Here is a 24028-nt window from a genome sequence, read left to right on the forward strand (position 1 = left end):
TACATGGTTTACACCACTAACAGTGGATCATATTATACATGGTTTACACCACGAACAGTGGATCATATTATACATGGTTTACACCACGAACAGTGGATCATATTATACATGGTTTACACCACGAACAGTGGATCATATTATACATGGTTTACATAACTAACAGTGGATCATATTATACATGGTTTACACCACTAACAGTGGATCATATTATACATGGTTTACACCACTAACAGTGGATCATATTATACATGGTTTACACCACTAACAGTGGATCATATTATACATGGTTTACACCACGAACAGTGGGTCATATTATACATGGTTTACACCACGAACAGTGGATCATATTATACATGGTTTACACCACTAACAGTGGATCATATTGTACATGGTTTACACCACGAACAGTGGATCATATTATACATGGTTTACACCACGAACAGTGGATCATATTATACATGGTTTACACCACTAACAGTGGATCATATTATATATGGTTTACACCTCTAACAGTGGATCATATTATACATGGTTTACACCACTAACAGTACAAACCACTACAAGCTCGCAGTTGCGTGCAGACAGCTGAGGGGTCAAAGCCAGTCTCCAGTAGCTGAACGATCCTTGGAGCATATGTCATACACTGTTACAAAAAAAAAGAGTTTTTGGTAAATCCTATAGTATAAGACATCAAAAAACAGTCATGATGCAAGGCTAACATGTTGCCTATTGATTTCTTCTTTAATATTACACATTTTATATCTAAAAGAGTGTAAGGTCACAAGGTCAAATAATTGGGAGTGGGGGTGTGAACATCTTAAACAATGCTAAGGTCACGAAGTCAAAAGTGGGAGTGTGTATGCCTAAAAAAGGTCAATTTGAGGCCAAAAAAAGGTATATTCAGGAGAGGGTTTGGTTTATAAACCGCCGGGGTCTTTTAAGGACAAGCATGGTTTTGGAGGTGGAGGAAAGCCGGAGTACCCGGAGATAAACTCATTCGCCTACGGCCAGCAACAAGGCAACTGCCCTGCGTGTGGATTTGAAGTCGCGACCCAGGGGTAAAGGGCTAGTGATAAAGTGTTGGTACACCTTAACCACTCGGCAACCACGGGGGTAGAGGGCTAGTGATAAAGTGTCGGTACACCTTAACCACTCGGCCACCACGGGGGTAAAGGGCTAGTGATAAAGTGCTGGTACACCTTAACCACAAAGACTTGAGAATTTGTTAGTCTACATGTATTTGACCTTCCCTAGTGTGTAAAGCACATTTCACGAGTAAGACGTATACGTCAGCTATCCTAAACTGCCATTTTGTTTACATAGCCATGTCAAGGTCATGACCTGAGACGTTCGTGATTACCAACCTTTATGATTAAAGGATGTAAATATGTGTCATTCGTTAATCATTAATAATATCAGGTGATAAGTAAGATGCTTACGTAGTTTTTCATGGCCCCTGGTACCTCCCCACACAGCTGGTAGATGGTGCTGTTGATAACCGCTTCGGACCTATTGTTGGCGAGGACCTGGTCTAGTTCATCTACCAACATCTTACACAGTTCACACTCCAGTGGATTGGCCTAGGAAAACGAGGATTTGTAGAGGTTTTGACACGTAACTAAGTTATTATGTTGTCGAAATCTTCATAAGATTATTTCATATTATTTTGTAAATAATTATAAAGCTTTGCAACCCAGATCGAATTAGTGAGAGAACCTTGATAATTGAAACACATACAGACACACAAATACACATACAAAATGTTAGCGATTGCCCTAGTGCAATGGTGACGATAATGGTTTTACTACGACAATGTGCCAACCTCAATTTGTTCAGGTTCCTCTTCCTCCTGGACTGAAACTGCGGCTAGAAAAAAAAATATCGCAGATGTTCATTCAAATATGCCATTTACTTAAATACGACATAGGTACATACATAAACATTACTGGTTTATTTCCATTCGATATCACACTAGCAGGGAGGGGAAGGGTTTACAAATGATTTAAACAACTTGCAGGCAAAGGGCAATAGTAGACATTATTTCACCACTAAGAGTGGATCATATTATACATGGTTTACACCACGAACAGTGGATCATATTATACATGGTTTACACCACGAACAGTGGATCATATTATACATGGTTTACATACCTAACACTGGATCATATTATACATGGTTTACACCACGAACAGTGGATCATATTATATATAGTTTACACCACGAACAGTGGATCACATTGTACATGGTTTACACTACTAACAGTGGATCATATTATACATGGTTTACACCACTAACAGTGGATCATATTATACATGGTTTACACCACGAACAGTGGATCATATTATACATGGTTTACACCACTAACAGTGGATCATATTATACATGGTTTACACTACTAACAGTAGATCATATTATACATGGTTTACATACCTAACAGTGGATCATTTTATACATGGTTTACATACCTAACAGTAGATCATATTATACATGGTTTACACCACTAACAGTGGATCATATTATACATGGTTTACATACCTAACAGTGGATCATATTATACATGGTTTACACCACGAACAGTGGATCATATTATACATGGTTTACACCACTAACAGTGGATCATAGTATACATGGTTTACACCACTAACAGTGGATCATAGTATACATGGTTTAAATACCTAACAGTGGATCATATTATACATGGTTTACACTACTAACAGTGGATCATATTATACATGGTTTACACCACGAACAGTGGATCATATTATACATGGTTTACACCACGAACAGTGGATCATATTATACATGGTTTATACCACAAACAGTGGACCATATTATACATGGTTTACACCACTAACAGTGGATCATATTATACATGGTTTACACCACTAACAGTGGATCATAGTATACATGGTTTACACCACTAACAGTGGATCATATTATACATGGTTTACACCACGAACAGTGGATCATAGTATACATGGTTTACACCACGAACAGTGGATCATATTATACATGGTTTACATACCTAACAGTGGATCATATTATATATAGTTTACACCACGAACAGTGGATCATATTATACATGGTTTACACCACTAACAGTGGATCATATTATACATGGTTTACACCACTAACAGTGGATCATATTATACATGGTTTACACCACTAACAGTGGATCATATTATACCTGGTTTACACCACGAACAGTGGATCATATTATACATGGTTTACACCACGAACAGTGGATCATAGTATACATGGTTTACACCACGAACAGTGGATCATATTATACATGGTTTACATACCCAACAGTGGATCATATTATACATGGTTTACACCACTAACAGTGGATCATATTATACATGGTTTACACCACTAACAGTGGATCATATTATACATGGTTTACACCACTAACAGTGGATCATATTATACATGGTTTACACCACTAACAGTGGATCATATTATATATGGTTTACACCACGAACAGTGGATCATATTATACATGGTTTACACCACTAACAGTGGATCATATTATACATGGTTTACACCACTAACAGTGGATCATATTATACATGGTTTACACCACTAACAGTGGATCATATTATACCTGGTTTACACCACGAACAGTAGATCATATTGTACATGGTTTACACCACGAACAGTGGATCATAATATACATGGTTTACACCACGAACAGTGGATCATATTATACATGGTTTACACCACGAACAGTGGATCATATTATACATGGTTTACACCACGAACAGTGGATCATATTATACATGGTTTACACCACGAACAGTGGATCATATTATACATGGTTTACACCACAAACAGTGGATCATATTATACATGGTTTACACCACGAACAGTGGATCATATTATACATGGTTTACACCACGAACAGTGGATCATATTATACATGGTTTACACCACTAACAGTGGATCATATTATACATGGTTTACACCACAAACAGTGGATCATATTATACATGGTTTACACCACGAACAGTGGATCATATTATACATGGTTTACACCACGAACAGTGGATCATAGTATACATGGTTTATACCACGAACAGTGGATCATATTATACATGGTTTACATACCCAACAGTGGATCATATTATACATGGTTTACACCACTAACAGTGGATCATATTATACATGGTTTACACCACTAACAGTGGATCATATTATACATGGTTTACACCACTAACAGTGGATCATATTATACATGGTTTACACCACTAACAGTGGATCATATTATACATGGTTTACACCACTAACAGTGGATCATATTATATATGGTTTACACCACGAACAGTGGATCATATTATACATGGTTTACACCACTAACAGTGGATCATATTATACATGGTTTACACCACTAACAGTGGATCATATTATACATGGTTTACACCACTAACAGTGGATCATATTATACATGGTTTACACCACTAACAGTGGATCATACTATACATGGTTTACATACCTAACAGTGGATCATATTATACATGGTTTACACCACTAACAGTGGATCATATTATACATGGTTTACACCACGAACAGTGGATCATATTATACATGGTTTACACCACTAACAGTGGATCATATTATACATGGTTTACACCACTAACAGTGGATCATATTATACATGGTTTACACCACAAACAGTGGATCATATTATACATGGTTTACACCACGAACAGTGGATCATATTATACATGGTTTACACCACTAACATTGGATCATACTATACATGGTTTACACCACTAACAGTGGATCATATTATACATAGTTTACACCACTAACAGTGGATCATACTATACATGGTTTACACCACGAACAGTGGATCATAGTATACATGGTTTACACCACTAACAGTGGATCATATTATACATGGTTTACACCACTAACATTGGATCATATTATACATGGTTTACATCAATAATAGTGGATCATATTATACATGGTTTACATACCTAACAGTGGCTCATATTATACATAGTTTACACCACTAACAGTGGATCATACTATACATGGTTTACACCACTAACAGTGGATCATATTATATATGGTTTACACCCCTAACAGTGGCTCATATTATACATAGTTTACACCACTAACAGTGGATCATATTATACATGGTATACACCACTAACAGTGGATCATATTTACATGGTTTACACCACGAACAGTGGATCATACTATACATGGTTTACACCACTAACAGTGGATCATATTATACATGGTTTACACCACTAACAGTGGATCATACTATACATGGTTTACACCACTAACAGTGGATCATATTATACATGGTTTACACCACTAACAGTGGATCATATTATATATGGTTTACACCACGAACAGTGGATCATATTATATATGGTTTACACCACTAACAGTGGATCATATTATACATGGTTTACACCACAAACAGTGGATCATATTATATATGGTTTCCACCACGAACAGTGGATCATATTATACATAGTTTACACCACTAACAGTACAAACCACTACAAGCTCGCAGTTGCGTGCAGACAGCTGAGGGGTCAAAGCCAGTCTCCAGTAGCTGAACGATCCTTGGAGCATATGTCATACACTGTTACAAAAAAAAGAGTTTTTGGTAAATCCTATAGTATAAGATATCAAAAAACAGTCATGATGCAAGGCTAACATGTTGCCTATTGATTTCTACTTTAATATTACACATTTTATATCTAAAAGAGTGTAAGGTCACAAGGTCAAATGATTGGGAGTGGGGGTGTGAACATCTTAAACAATGCTAAGGTCACGAAGTCAAAAGTGGGAGTGTGTATGCCTAAAAAAAGGTCAATTTGAGGCCAAAAAAAGTGTATTCAGGAGAGGGTTTGGTTTATAAACCGCCGGGGTCTTTTAAGGACAAGCATGGTTTTGGAGGTGGACGAAAGCCGGAGTACCCGGAGATAAACTCATTCGCCTACGGCCAGCAACAAGGCAACTGCCCTGCGTGTGGTTTTGAAGTCGCGACCCAGGGGTAAAGGGCTAGTGATAAAGTGTTGGTACACCTTAACCACTCGGCCACCACGGGGGTAAAGGGCTAGTGATCAAGTGTCGGTACACCTTAACCACAAAGACTTGAGAATTTGTTAGTCTACATGTATTTGACCTTCCCTAGTGTGTAAAGCACATTTCACGAGTAAGACGTATACGTCAGCTATCCTAAACTGCCATTTTGTTTACATAGCCATGTCAAGGTCATGACCTGAGACGTTCGTGATTACCAACTTTTATGATCAAAGGATGTAAATATGTGTCATTCGTTAATCATTAATAATATCAGGTGATAAGTAAGATGCTTACGTAGTTTTTCATGGCCCCTGGTACCTCCCCACACAGCTGGTAGATGGTGCTGTTGATGACCGCTTCGGACCTATTGTTGGCGAGGACCTGGTCTAGTTCATCTACCAACATCTTACACAGTTCACACTCCAGTGGATTGGCCTAGGGAAACGAGGATTTGTAGAGGTTTTGACACGTAACTAAGTTATTATGTTGTCGAAATCTTCATAAGATTATTTCATATTATTTTGTACATAATTATAAAGCTTTGCAACCCAGATCGAATTAGTGAGAGAACCTTGATAATTGAAACACATACAGACACACAAATACACATACAAAATGTTAGCGACTGCGCTAGTGCAATGGTGACGATAATGGTTTTACTACGAAAATGTGCCAACCTCAATTTGTTCAGGTTCCTCTTCCTCCTGGACTGAAACTGCGGCTAGAAAAAAAAATATCGCAGATGATCATTCAAATATGCCATTTACTTAAATACGACATAGGTACATACATAAACATTACTGGTTTATTTCCATCCGATATGACACTAGCAGGGAGGGGAAGGGTTTACAAATGATTTATACAACTTGCAGGCAAAGGGCAATAGTATACATTATTTTCACCACTAACACTGGATCATATTATACATGGTTTACACTACGAACAGTGAATCATATTATACATGGTTTACACCACTAACAGTGGATCATACTATACATGGTTTACATACCTAACACTAGATCATATTATACATGGTTTACACCACTAACAGTGGATCATATTATACATGGTTTACACCACTAACAGTGGATCATATTATACATGGTTTACACCACTAACAGTGGATCATATTATATATGGTTTACACCACTAACAATGGATTATATTATACATGGTTTACACCACTAACAGTGGATCATATTATACATGGTTTAAATACCTAACAGTGGATCATATTTTCATGGTTTACACCACGAACAGTGGATCATATTTACATGGTTTACACCACTAACAGTGGATCATATTATACATGGTTTACATACCTAACAGTGGGTCATATTATACATGGTTTACACCACTAACAGTGGACCATATTATACATGGTTTACACCACGAACAGTGGATCATATTATACTTGGTTTACACCACTAACAGTGGATCATATTATACATGGTTTAAATACCTAACAGTGGATCATATTTACATGGTTTACACCACGAACAGTGGATCATATTATACATGGTTTACACCACTAACAGTGGATCATATTATGCATGGTTTACACCACGAACAGTGGATCATATTATACATGGTTTACACCACGAACAGTGGATCATATTATACATGGTTTACACCGCTAACAGTGGATCATATTATACGGTTGACACAAAAGCAGGGAATACTATTTTATATGTGATTTCATTTTGTAACTTTCAATTAAATGTACACTATATACAATATACGTACAAAATTGCGCAGAAAAGTATCAATGAAAATAGCTTTAACAGTAAAAGGATTACAATGCAAGTCAGCTGAACAAGAATGGAGGATACGATACATACCACTACAAGCTCGGACTAATTTGCAGATGATCGCGCTATCAAAACCATTCTCCAGTAAGTTGACAATTTGTGGAGCGTAGGTAAAACACTACAAACAACGCAATTGTAGATACACTTCACTATAAACATGACAATGGAAGACACACTTCACCATAAACATGACAATGGTAGATACACTTCACTATAAACATGACAATGGAAGACACACTTCACCATAAACATGACAATGGTAGATACACTTCACTATAAACAAGACAATGGTAGACACACTTCACCATAAACATGACAATGGTAGATACACTTCACTATAAACATGACAATGGTAGACACACTTCACCATAAACATGACAATGGTAGACACACTTCACTATAAACATGACAATGGTAGACACACTTTACTATAAACAAGATAATGGTAGATACACTTCACTATAAACAAGACAATGGTAGACACACTTCACCATAAACATGACAATGGTAGATACACTTCACTATAAACATGACAATGGTAGACACACTTCACCATAAACATGACAATGGTAGATACACTTCACTATAAACATGACAATGGTAGACACACTTCACTATAAACATGACAATGGTAGATACACTTCACTATAGACAAGACAATGGTAGACACACTTCACTATAAACATGACAATGGTAGATACACTTCACTATAAACATGACAATGGAAGACACACTTCACCATAAACATGACAATGGTAGATACACTTCACTATAAACATGACAATGGAAGACACACTTCACCATAAACATGACAATGGTAGATACACTTCACTATAAACAAGACAATGGTAGACACACTTCACCATAAACATGACAATGGTAGATACACTTCACTATAAACATGACAATGGTAGACACACTTCACCATAAACATGACAATGGTAGACACACTTCACTATAAACATGACAATGGTAGACACACTTCACTATAAACAAGACAATGGTAGATACACTTCACTATAAACAAGACAATGGTAGACACACTTCACCATAAACATGACAATGGTAGATACACTTCACTATAAACATGACAATGGTAGACACACTTCACCATAAACATGACAATGGTAGATACACTTCACTATAAACATGACAATGGTAGACACACTTCACCATAAACATGACAATGGTAGACACACTTCACTATAAACATGACAATGGTAGACACACTTCTCTATAAACATGACAATGGTAGACACACTTCTCTATAAACATGACAATGGTAGACACACTTCTCTATAAACATGAAAATGGTAGATATACTTCACTATAAACATGACAATGGTAGATACACTTCACCATAAACATGACAATGGAAGACACACTTCACCATAAACATGACAATGGTAGACACACTTCACCATAAACATGACAATGGTAGATACACTTCACCATAAACAAGACAATGGTAGACACACTTCACCATAAACAAGACAATGGTAGATACACTTCACTATAAACAAGACAATGGTAGACACACTTCACTATAAACATGACAATGGTAGACACACTTCTCTATAAACATGAAAATGGTAGATATACTTCACTATAAACATGACAATGGTAGATACACTTCACTATAAACAATACAATGGTAGACACACTTCACTATCAACATGACAATGGTAGACACACTTCACTATAAACATGACAATGGTAGCTACACTTCACTATAAACATGACAATGGAAGACACACTTCACCATAAACATGACAATGGTAGATACACTTCACTATAAACAAGACAATGGTAGACACACTTCACCATAAACATGACAATGGTAGATACACTTCACTATAAACATGACAATGGTAGACACACTTCACCATAAACATGACAATGGTAGACACACTTCACTATAAACAAGACAATGGTAGACACACTTCACCATAAACATGACAATGGTAGATACACTTCACTATAGACAAGACAATGGTAGACACACTTCACTATAAACATGACAATGGTAGATACACTTCACTATAAACATGACAATGGTAGACACACTTCACTATAAACAAGACAATGGTAGATACACTTCACTATAAACAAGACAATGGTAGACACACTTCACCATAAACATGACAATGGTAGATACACTTCACTATAAACATGACAATGGTAGACACACTTCACCATAAACATGACAATGGTAGATACACTTCACTATAAACATGACAATGGTAGACACACTTCACTATAAACATGACAATGGTAGATACACTTCACTATAGACAAGACAATGGTAGACACACTTCACTATAAACATGACAATGGTAGATACACTTCACTATAAACATGACAATGGAAGACACACTTCACCATAAACATGACAATGGTAGATACACTTCACTATAAACATGACAATGGAAGACACACTTCACCATAAACATGACAATGGTAGATACACTTCACTATAAACAAGACAATGGTAGACACACTTCACCATAAACATGACAATGGTAGATACACTTCACTATAAACATGACAATGGTAGACACACTTCACCATAAACATGACAATGGTAGACACACTTCACTATAAACATGACAATGGTAGACACACTTCAATATAAACAAGACAATGGTAGATACACTTCATTATAAACAAGACAATGGTAGACACACTTCACTATAAACATGATAATTGTAGATACACTTCACTATAAACATGACAATGGTAGACACACTTCACCATAAACATGACAATGGTAGATACACTTCACCATAAACATGACAATGGTAGACACACTTCACTATAAACATGACAATGGTAGACACACTTCACCATAAACATGACAATGGTAGACACACTTCTCTATAAACATGACAATGGTAGACACACTTCACCATAAACATGACAATGGTAGATACACTTCACCATAAACATGACAATGGTAGACACACTTCACTATAAACATGACAATGGTAGACACACTTCTCTATAAACATGACAATGGTAGACACACTTCACCATAAACATGACAATGGTAGACACACTTCACTATAAACATGACAATGGTAGATACACTTCACCATAAACATGACAATGGTAGACACACTTCACTATAAACATGACAATGGTAGACACACTTCACTATAAACATGACAATGGTAGACACACTTCACCATAAACATGACAATTGTAGATACACTTCACTATAAACATGACAATGGTAGACACACTTCACCATAAACATGACAATGGTAGATACACTTCACCATAAACATGACAATGGTAGACACACTTCACTATAAACATGACAATGGTAGACACACTTCACCATAAACATGACAATGGTAGACACACTTCTCTATAAACATGACAATGGTAGATACACTTCACTATAAACATGACAATGGTAGATACACTTCACTATAAACATGACAATGGTAGATACACTTCACCATAAACATGACAATGGTAGACACACTTCACCATAAACATGACAATGGTAGATACACTTCACTATAAACATGACAATGGTAGACACACTTCACCATAAACATAACAATGGTAGATACACTTCACTATAAACATGACAATGGTAGATACACTTCACTATAAACAAGACAATGGTACACACACTTCACTATAAACATGACAATGGTAGATACACTTCACTATAAACAAGACAATGGTAGATACACTTCACCTTAAACATGACAATGGTAGATACACTTCACTATAAACAAGACAATGGTAGACACACTTCACCATAAACATGACAATGGTAGATACACTTCACTATAAACATGACAATGGTAGACACACTTCACTATAAACATGACAATGGTAGACACACTTCTCCATAAACATGACAATGGTAGACACACTTCACTATAAACAAGACAATGGTAGACACACTTCACCATAAACATGACAATGGTAGACACACTTCACTATAAACATGACAATGGTAGACACACTTCACTATAAACAAGACAATGGTAGACACACTTCACCATAAACATGACAATGGTAGATACACTTCACTATAAACATGACAATGGTAGACACACTTCACTATAAACATGACAATGGTAGACACACTTCTCCATAAACATGACAATGGTAGACACACTTCACTATAAACAAGACAATGGTAGACACACTTCACCATAAACATGACAATGGTAGACACACTTCACTATAAACATGACAATGGTAGACACACTTCTCCATAAACATGACAATGGTAGACACACTTCACTATAAACATGACAATGGTAGACACACTTCTCCATAAACAAGACAATGGTAGATACACTTCACCATAAACACGACAATGGTAGATACACTCCACTATAAACAATAGAATTGTAGACACACTTCACTATAAACATGACAATGGTAGATACACATCACTATAAACATGACAATGGTAGATACACTTCACTATAAACAAGACAATGGTAGATATACTTCACTATAAACATGACAATGGTAGACACACTTCACTATAAACATGACAATGGTAGATACACTTCACTATAAACATGACAATGGTAGACACACTTCACTATAAACATGACAATGGTACATACACTTCACTATAAACAAGACAATGGTAGATACACTTCACCTTAAACATGACAATGGTAGACACACTTCACCATAAACAAGACAATGGTAGACACACTTCTCTATAAACATGACAATGGTAGATACACTTCACTATAAACAAGACAATGGTAGATACACTTCACTATAAACAAGACAATGATACATACACTTCACCATAAACAAGACAATGGTAGATCCACTTCTCTATAAACATGACAATGGTAGATACACTTCACTATAAACATGACAATGGTAGATACACTTCACTATAAACATGACAATGGTAGATACACTTCACTATAAACATGACAATGGTAGACACACTTCACCATAAACATGACAATGGTAGATACACTTCACTATAAACATGACAATGGTAGACACACTTCACTATAAACATGACAATGGTAGATACACTTCACTATAGACAAGACAATGGTAGACACACTTCACTATAAACATGACAATGGAAGACACACTTCACCATAAACATGACAATGGTAGATACACTTCACTATAAACATGACAATGGTAGATACACTTCACTATAAACATGACAATGGTAGACACACTTCACTATAAACATGACAATGGTAGATACACTTCACTATAAACAAGACAATGGTAGACACACTTCACTATAAACATGACAATGGTAGATACACTTCACTATAAACATGACAATGGTAGACACACTTCACCATAAACATGACAATGGTAGATACACTTCACTATAAACAAGACAATGGTAGATACACTTTATCATAAACATGACAAAGGTAGATACACTTCACTATAAACATGACAATGGTAGACACACTCCACTATAAACATGACAATGGTAGATACACTTCACTATAAACATGACAATGGTAGACACACTTCACCATAAACATAACAATGGTAGATACACTTCACTATAAACATGACAATGGAAGACACACTTCACCATAAACATGACAATGGTAGATACACTTCACTATAAACAAGACAATGGTAGATACACTTCACCATAAACATGACAATGGTAGACACACTTCACCATAAACATGACAATGGTAGATACACTTCACTATAAACAAGACAATGGTAGACACACTTCACTATAAACAAGACAATGGTAGACACACTTCACTATCAACATGACAATGGTAGATACACTTCACTATCAACATGACAATGGTAGACACACTTCACCATAAACATGACAATGGTAGACACACTTCACTATAAACAAGACAATGGTAGACACACTTCACTATAAACAAGACAATGGTAGACACACTTCACTATAAACAAGACAATGGTAGACACACTTCACTATAAACAAGACAATGGTAGATACACTTCACTATAAACATGACAATGGTAGATACACTTCACTATAAACATGACAATGGTAGACACACTTCACTATAAACATGACAATGGTAGATACACTTCACTATAAACATGACAATGGTAGACACACTTCACTATAAACAATACAATGGTAGACACACTTCACTATAAACATGACAATGGTAGATACACTTCACTATAAACAAGACAATGTTAGATACTCTTCACTATAAACAATACAATGGTAGATACACTTCACTATAAACATGACAATGGTAGATACACTTCACTATAAACATGACAATGGTAGATACACTTCACTATAAACAAGACAATGATACATACACTTCACCATAAACAAGACAATGGTAGATCCACTTCTCTATAAACATGACAATGGTAGATACACTTCACTATAAACATGACAATGGTAGATACACTTCACTATAAACATGACAATGGTAGATACACTTCACTATAAACATGACAATGGTAGACACACTTCACCATAAACATGACAATGGTAGATACACTTCACTATAAACATGACAATGGTAGACACACTTCACTATAAACATGACAATGGTAGATACACTTCACTATAGACAAGACAATGGTAGACACACTTCACTATAAACATGACAATGGAAGACACACTTCACCATAAACATGACAATGGTAGATACACTTCACTATAAACATGACAATGGTAGATACACTTCACTATAAACATGACAATGGTAGACACACTTCACTATAAACATGACAATGGTAGATACACTTCACTATAAACAAGACAATGGTAGACACACTTCACTATAAACATGACAATGGTAGATACACTTCACTATAAACATGACAATGGAAGACACACTTCACCATAAACATGACAATGGTAGATACACTTCACTATAAACAAGACAATGGTAGATACACTTTATCATAAACATGACAAAGGTAGATACACTTCACTATAAACATGACAATGGTAGACACACTCCACTATAAACATGACAATGGTAGATACACTTCACTATAAACATGACAATGGTAGACACACTTCACCATAAACATAACAATGGTAGATACACTTCACTATAAACATGACAATGGAAGACACACTTCACCATAAACATGACAATGGTAGATACACTTCACTATAAACAAGACAATGGTAGATACACTTCACCATAAACATGACAATGGTAGACACACTTCACCATAAACATGACAATGGTAGATACACTTCACTATAAACAAGACAATGGTAGACACACTTCACTATAAACAAGACAATGGTAGACACACTTCACTATCAACATGACAATGGTAGATACACTTCACTATCAACATGACAATGGTAGACACACTTCACCATAAACATGACAATGGTAGACACACTTCACTATAAACAAGACAATGGTAGACACACTTCACTATAAACAAGACAATGGTAGACACACTTCACTATAAACAAGACAATGGTAGACACACTTCACTATAAACAAGACAATGGTAGATACACTTCACTATAAACATGACAATGGTAGATACACTTCACTATAAACATGACAATGGTAGACACACTTCACTATAAACATGACAATGGTAGATACACTTCACTATAAACATGACAATGGTAGACACACTTCACTATAAACAATACAATGGTAGACACACTTCACTATAAACATGACAATGGTAGATACACTTCACTATAAACAAGACAATGATACATACACTTCACCATAAACAAGACAATGGTAGATCCACTTCTCTATAAACAAGACAATGTTAGATACTCTTCACTATAAACAATACAATGGTAGATACACTTCACTATAAACAAGACAATGGTAGACACACTTCACTATAAACAAGACAATGTTAGATACTCTTCACTATAAACAATACAATGGTAGATACACTTCACTATAAACATGACAATGGTAGATACACTTCACTATAAACATGACAATGGTAGACACAACTCAGGACGATCAAATATAACAGCTTTAGTGCTGGCACTTCCACCAGTCATCGTTTAATTCAATTTGAAATAGTCCTAAAAGAGTTCAGGAATTACCTAAGAATGTAAATGTATTTAGAAGTACACAAAGGTCTACGAGAGGTCAATAGTTCAATAAGATTAATAAATCAGGATGATAAAACCTCGCACTTACGATGCCGTGCAGGGCGTCTGGTGCCTCATCACATATCTTATACACTGTGGCATTGATGTCTTCATCCGTCTGGTTGGTTATAAGAACCTTGTTCAGTTCATACACGAGTACTTTACACAGCTCACATTCCAGCGGATTGGCCTGATTTATAAAACAAAACGCATGTCGTGCATCCATCTCATAAATTCCTGACAATTTCTATCAATCAATCAATCTATTAGATTGTTTATTTACAATATAGTATTTTCCTCACGAAGAAGCAAAGAATTTTTTTTCAAAACATGTACAATTGTTAGATATACCTCAACATGCTCGTCTTCCTCGTTAGGAATGGTGGCCATCTTTCCTTCCGAAACCTCCTCCATTCCTTCATAGATCACAGGTACTCTGTGCGCATTAGATCCAGCTTTCTTAGACTTACACATACCTCGGATCTCAAAACATGCCTTCTCACCAGCCTAACAAAAAGGTCAAGTGAGATATTGGTAATAAAGGATAGGATATTATGTCGTACCTAATTACAAATAATCAACATAATTCTGTTTTAATATCATAAAAGGAAAGATAATATTAAAACCAATCAGAATCTGGTATGCCAACTGTCGTCATTGAAAACATTAAATAACTACCAGTACAGATCGGATCCATCAACGAAAACAGAGATTATTAAAATCAACCAACAGTACATCGACATGGAATCTTTACTATCAACCAATGGTACGTCGACATGGAATCATTAATATCAACCAATGGTAAATCGACATGGAATCATTAAAATCAACCAATGGTACATCGACATGGAATCATTAATATCAACCAACGGTAAATCGAAATGGAATCATTAAAATCAACCACCGGTACATCGACATGGAATTATTAATATCAACCAACGGTACATCGACATGGAATCATTAATATCAACCAACGGTACATCGACATGGAATCATTAATATCAACCAATGGTAAATCGACATGGAATCATTAAAATCAACCAATGGTACATCGACATGGAATCATTAATATCAACCAATGGTAAATCGACATGGAATCATTAATATCAACCAATGGTAAATCGACATGGAATCATTAATATCAACCAATGGTAAATCGACATGGAATCATTAATATCAACCAATGGTAAATCGACATGGAATCATTAATATCAACCAACGTACATCGACATGGAATCATTAATATCAACCAATGGTACATCGACATGGAATCATTAATATCAACCAACGTACATCGACATGGAATCATTAATATCAACCAATGGTACATCGACATGGAATCATTAATATCAACCAATGGTACATCGACATGGAATCATTAAAATCAACCACCGGTACATCGACATGGAATCATTAATATCAACCAACGGTACATCGACATGGAATCATTCAAATCAACCAATGGTAAATCGACATGGAATCATTAATATCAACCACCGGTACATCGACATGGAATCATTAATATCAACCAATGGTACATCGACATGGAATCATTAAAATCAACCAATGGTACATCGACATGGAATCATTAATATCAACCACCGGTACATCGACATGGAATCATTAATATCAACCACCGGTACGTCGACATGGAATCATTAATATCAACCAATGGTACATCGATATGGAATCATTAATATCAACCAATGGTATATCGACATGGAATCATTAATATCAACCAATGGTACATCGATATGGAATCATGCATCAGTGCAGTTCTTTATCAAGGTTTTATTTTAAAATGGTTTCCCATGTGTCAGGGAACCCGGCAAGGGAGTATTCTCTCTCCTTGGCTTTATTATGTGTATCTTAATGATCTGTTAAATGTTCCATTCAAGACGTTAACGTCACTTGTCCTACTCAACCAGATGGTATTGTTCTTCTCTCACTATCCTAACGTGATCTTGACAACTTAATGCTTACTTGCCATATATATACATTATGTAGCTGTTATTGGAGATTTGAATACAACGCTTCGAAATCTGTTGTTATTGTTTTTAATGAAAAAAGAAATGCTTTTGTAAGTACGAAACGCAAGTGATTCCTTGGGATCAAAAGAGGTACTAGAGTCCTCTTATACTACACATGTTGGTATTCACGTGGACAAGTTTCGGCCTGGTCGTCCTAAAATAGACGAAATTGTACATAAGCTGCGTGGACAAACCTTTGCGCTTATGCAGTGCAACTTACTTGGCACAGGAATTAATCCTCTTACAAATTTGAAACTTTACAAATCTATTGTTATTTCTAGAGCTTTGTTTGGTTGTGAGCTTTGGTTCGCGCTTTCTTTAACTGATTTGCGGCGACTAGAGACTACACACCATCTATGCGCAAAACTTTTACAGAATTTCCCGATACGTACTAGGTCAGATATTGCATTGGGAATGTTAGGATTAGTATCTCTCTCTGTATATATTGAACAATGTAAGTTCAGATTTTTTGCTGCTATATGTAATGTTAAGTCTGTATGTACTACGAAGCAGTTGTTTTTGTTACGTTTATACCATTGTGTATCTAGGTATATATAAGGCGAAAACAGGTTTTCTTTTCGACGTGTGGAAGATTTTTCATAAATACGATTTGCAGTCATTTGTGTACGATTACTTAGAGTCAACATGCATACCAAGCAAATACACATGGAAACATACTGTTAAAAATGTTTTACTTCTTGAGGAAAGTAATCAATGGAAACAGCGTTTGTCTTTAAATTGTGAGCTGCGCAGGTTTAGGAATATTCACATGGAATTTTCTCCGTCGATTTTTGTGGTACATTTCCAAAATCTCTCCATTTTTATCTGGTATTTGTAAACGCGTTTCCAAATTATGGATTACTCCCCCTGACTGTGAGCTGCACTGTGCTAAATGCAATTTATCTGTCCCAGATGCTGTTGCCCTATTGTATTTCAGATTGTAGAAATATAGATATAGTCACATTAGAGATGCATTTTTTTTTACAAAAGTTGTGAATATTTATCCCGTCCGTGTATATGTTCTGTTAGACCAAGCGGACAGGGAAGAACAAATCAATATTATTCTTGGCCGTCCAAATGATAACATTGTTCTTGCTCTTGGTGAGGATGACGTCGTATATTCTTTCGTTCAAGATTTTCTTTATTTCGCAGATAAAGTATCTGCCCTGACCTTTCAGTAATCAAATTTTTATATACTCTGTAACATTTCCTGTATTGGTGCAAATTGATATCTGTATTTATACCTGTATTTGTAATTGTCTACTAACCTAGTACTTATACAATAGATATAATGAAATATAATTGTTGGTAGCCAACAGATAAGCTTACGCTTCCCTGTAAATTAACATGTGTTTATAATTTGACTAATGGTAGTATCTCTGGAACATTTTTGTTTATCAATTTATTTATTTATTATTTATTTATTTATCTTGTTTTCTCCCTTGCCTTTAAAATATGTCCTCCCACCTTTTCTGTCATTACTTTGCACCTATTATTGTTTGTATTCTTATTTGTTCATGTAACTCTTCATTTATGGAGGAAATAAAGATATGAATGAATGAAATGTAGTGTTGGTGGGATGGTAGATAGTGTTGATGGGACGGTAGGTAGTGTTGGCGGGATAGTAGGTAGTGTTGATGGGATGGTAGGTAGTGTTGATGGGATAGTAGATAGTGTTGATGGGGTGGTAGGTAGTGTTGACGGGACGGTAGGTAGTGTTGATGGGATGGTAGATAGTGTTGGTGGGACGGTAGGTAGTGTTGATGGGACGGTAGATAGTGTTGATGGGACGGTAGGTAGTGTTGACGGGGTGGTAGGTAGTGTTGGTGGGACGGTAGGTAGTGTTGATGGGACGGTAGATAGTGTTGATGGGACGGTAGGTAGTGTTGATGGGACGGTAGGTAGTGTTGACGGGATGGTAGGTAGTGTTGATGGGACGGTAGGTAGTGTTGATGGGACGGTAGGTAGTGTTGATGGGACGGTAGGTAGTGTTGATGGGACGGTAGGTAGTGTTGACGGGATGGTAGATAGTGATGGCGGGGTGGTAGATAGTGTTGACGGGATGGTAGGTAGTGTTGGCGGGGTGGTAGGTAGTATTGACGGGACGGTAGATAGTGTTGATGGGACGGTAGGTAGTGTTGATGGGACGGTAGGTAGTGTTGATGGGATGGTAGATAGTGTTGACGGGATGGTAGATAGTGATGGCGGGGTGGTAGGTAGTGTTGACGGGATGGTAGATAGTGTTGACGGGACGGTAGGTAGTGTTGATGGGACGGTAGGTAGTGTTGATGGGACGGTAGGTAGTGTTGACGGGATGGTAGATAGTGATGGCGGGGTGGTAGATAGTGTTGACGGGATGGTAGGTAGTGTTGGCGGGGTGGTAGGTAGTGTTGATGGGACGGTAGATAGTGTTGATGGGACGGTAGGTAGTGTTGATGGGGTGGTAGATAGTGTTGATGGGACGGTAGGTAGTGTTGATGGGACGGTAGATAGTGTTGATGGGACGGTAGGTAGTATTGACGGGACGGTAGATAGTGTTGATGGGACGGTAGATAGTGTTGATGGGACGGTAGGTAGTGTTGACGGGATAGTAGGTAGTGTTGGCGGGATGGTAGATAGTGTTGATGGGACGGTAGGTAGTGTTGATGGGATAGTAGATAGTGTTGACGGGACGGTAGGTAGTGTTGATGGGACGGTAGGTAGTGTTGATGGGACGGTAGGTAGTGTTGATGGGACGGTAGGTAGTGTTGGCGGGATGGTAGGTAGTGTTGATGGGACGGTAGGTAGTGTTGACGGGACGGTAGGTAGTGTTGATGGGACGGTAGGTAGTGTTGATGGGATGGTAGATAGTGTTGACGGGATGGTAGATAGTGATGGCGGGGTGGTAGGTAGTGTTGACGGGATGGTAGGTAGTGTTGGCGGGGTGGTAGGTAGTGTTGATGGGACGGTAGATAGTGTTGATGGGACGGTAGGTAGTGTTGATGGGGTGGTAGATAGTGTTGATGGGACGGTAGGTAGTGTTGATGGGACGGTAGATAGTGTTGATGGGACGGTAGGTAGTATTGACGGGACGGTAGATAGTGTTGATGGGACGGTAGATAGTGTTGACGGGATAGTAGATAGTGTTGACGGGACGGTAGGTAGTGTTGATGGGACGGTAGGTAGTGTTGATGGGACGGTAGGTAGTGTTGGCGGGATGGTAGATAGTGTTGATGGGACGGTAGGTAGTGTTGACGGGATAGTAGATAGTGTTGACGGGACGGTAGGTAGTGTTGATGGGACGGTAGGTAGTGTTGACGGGATGGTAGGTAGTGTTGGCGGGATGGTAGATAGTGTTGATGGGACGGTAGGTAGTGTTGATGGGATAGTAGATAGTGTTGACGGGACGGTAGGTAGTGTTGATGGGACGGTAGGTAGTGTTGATGGGACGGTAGGTAGTGTTGATGGGACGGTAGGTAGTGTTGGCGGGATGGTAGGTAGTGTTGATGGGACGGTAGGTAGTGTTGACGGGACGGTAGGTAGTGTTGATGGGACGGTAGGTAGTGTTGATGGGACGGTAGGTAGTGTTGACGGGATGGTAGGTAGTGTTGATGGGACGGTAGGTAGTGTTGGCGGGACGGTAGGTAGTGTTGATGGGACGGTAGGTAGTGTTGATGGGACGGTAGGTAGTGTTGAAGGGACGGTAGGTAGTGTTGATGGGATGGTAGGTAGTGTTGATGGGACGGTAGGTAGTGTTGACGGGTTGGTAGGTAGTGTTGATGGGACGGTAGGTAGTGTTGATGGGACGGTAGGTAGTGTTGATGGGACGGTAGATAGTGTTGATGGGACGGTAGGTAGTGTTGACGGGGTGGTAGGTAGTGTTGGTGGGACGGTAGGTAGTGTTGATGGGACGGTAGATAGTGTTGATGGGACGGTAGGTAGTGTTGATGGGACGGTAGGTAGTGTTGACGGGATGGAAGGTAGTGTTGATGGGACGGTAGGTAGTGTTGATGGGACGGTAGGTAGTGTTGATGGGACGGTAGGTAGTGTTGACGGGATGGTAGATAGTGATGGCGGGGTGGTAGATAGTGTTGACGGGATGGTAGGTAGTGTTGGCGGGGTGGTAGGTAGTATTGACGGGACGTTAGATAGTGTTGATGGGACGGTAGGTAGTGTTGATGGGACGGTAGGTAGTGTTGATGGTAGGTAGATAGTGTTGACGGGATGGTAGATAGTGATGGCGGGGTGGTAGGTAGTGTTGACGGGATGGTAGATAGTGTTGACGGGACGGTAGGTAGTGTTGATGGGACGGTAGGTAGTGTTGATGGGACGGTAGGTAGTGTTGACGGGATGGTAGATAGTGATGGCGGGGTGGTAGATAGTGTTGACGGGATGGTAGGTAGTGTTGGCGGGGTGGTAGGTAGTGTTGATGGGACGGTAGATAGTGTTGATGGGACGGTAGGTAGTGTTGATGGGGTGGTAGATAGTGTTGATGGGACGGTAGGTAGTGTTGATGGGACGGTAGATAGTGTTGATCGGACGGTAGGTAGTGTTGATGGGACGGTAGGTAGTATTGACGGGACGGTAGATAGTGTTGATGGGACGGTAGATAGTGTTGATGGGACGGTAGATAGTGTTGACGGGATAGTAGATAGTGTTGACGGGACGGTAGGTAGTGTTGATGGGACGGTAGGTAGTGTTGATGGGACGGTAGGTAGTGTTGGCGGGATGGTAGATAGTGTTGATGGGACGGTAGGTAGTGTTGACGGGATAGTAGATAGTGTTGACGGGACGGTATGTAGTGTTGATGGGACGGTAGGTAGTGTTGACGGGATAGTAGGTAGTGTTGGCGGGATGGTAGATAGTGTTGATGGGACGGTAGGTAGTGTTGATGGGATAGTAGATAGTGTTGACGGGACGGTAGGTAGTGTTGATGGGACGGTAGGTAGTGTTGATGGGACGGTAGGTAGTATTGACGGGACGGTAGGTAGTGTTGATGGGACGGTAGGTAGTGTTGATGGGACGGTAGGTAGTGTTGACGGGATGGTAGGTAGTGTTGATTGGACGGTAGGTAGTGTTGACGGGACGGTAGGTAGTGTTGATGGGACGGTAGGTAGTGTTGATGGGATGGTAGGTAGTGTTGATGGGACGGTAGGTAGTGTTGAAGGGACGGTAGGTAGTGTTGATGGGATGGTAGGTAGTGTTGATGGGACGGTAGGTAGTGTTGACGGGTTGGTAGGTAGTGTTGATGGGACGGTAGGTAGTGTTGATGGGACGGTAGGTAGTGTTGATGGGATGGTAGGTAGTGTTGATGGGATGGTAGGTAGTGTTGACGGGATAGTAGATAGTGTTGATGGGACGGTAGGTAGTGTTGGCGAGATGGTAGATAGTGTTGATGAGACGGTAGGTAGTGTTGATGGGACGGTAGGTAGTGTTGACGGGATGGTAGGTAGTGTTGATGGGACGGTAGGTAGTGTTGATGGGACGGTAGGTAGTGTTGACGGGACGGTAGATAGTGTTGACGGGATGGTAGATAGTGTTGATGGGACGGTAGGTAGTATTGATGGGACGGTAGGTAGTGTTGATGGGACGGTAGGTAGTGTTGACGGGATGGTAGGTAGTGTTGACGGGACGGTAGGTAGTGTTGACGGGACGGTAGGTAGTGTTGATGGGACGGTAGGTAGTGTTGATGGGATGGTAGGTAGTGTTGACGGGATGGTAGGTGGTGTTGACGGGATGGTAGGTAGTAATAACACAGTAGGTATCCATTTATGGGAAGCGTCAACACAGTAGGAACTATTGCTTAGGAGCCAGAAAAGCGTCAGCATAATTAATATCCACAAGGTAAGTTATAATCAGGACATGGAATGCACACTGTACCCACCTTTCCAAACGCCTCCTTCATGGAAGACCGGCACATGTCACAGGTCATGCTTTTCATATTAACTATTCCGACAGCTGAAAGTGGGAGACATTGGTTAGTGAAGTCGTAACAATGGTTCATAAAAAGAAGTTATTCTGTCAAAAGATTGTCTCTAAACATCTAA

General features: G+C 38.5%; 1 protein-coding gene across 3 annotated transcripts in view; it reads right to left on the bottom strand.

Moving 5' to 3' along the window:
• The window catches only part of LOC117322890, a 65603-nt gene that overhangs the window by 36808 nt on the left and 4767 nt on the right, over positions 1 to 24028 (bottom strand). For 2 of the 3 annotated variants that reach the window (XM_033877841.1, XM_033877832.1), the window contains exons 7-16: positions 23866 to 23939; positions 16324 to 16479; positions 16022 to 16162; positions 7902 to 7989; positions 6738 to 6781; positions 6355 to 6495; positions 5527 to 5614; positions 1823 to 1866; positions 1440 to 1580; positions 556 to 643 (exon numbers count right to left, since the gene is read on the bottom strand). In XM_033877841.1, coding sequence (XP_033733732.1) covers positions 556 to 643; positions 1440 to 1580; positions 1823 to 1866; positions 5527 to 5614; positions 6355 to 6495; positions 6738 to 6781; positions 7902 to 7989; positions 16022 to 16162; positions 16324 to 16479; positions 23866 to 23939 — 1005 coding nt within the window. The remainder of the gene's footprint in view (positions 1 to 555; positions 644 to 1439; positions 1581 to 1822; positions 1867 to 5526; positions 5615 to 6354; positions 6496 to 6737; positions 6782 to 7901; positions 7990 to 16021; positions 16163 to 16323; positions 16480 to 23865; positions 23940 to 24028) is intronic. The other variant, XM_033877847.1, reaches the window with a different exon arrangement.

Source organism: Pecten maximus, chromosome 1 (genome assembly GCF_902652985.1).
Source record: "Pecten maximus chromosome 1, xPecMax1.1, whole genome shotgun sequence".
Classification (NCBI taxonomy): domain Eukaryota; kingdom Metazoa; phylum Mollusca; class Bivalvia; order Pectinida; family Pectinidae; genus Pecten; species Pecten maximus.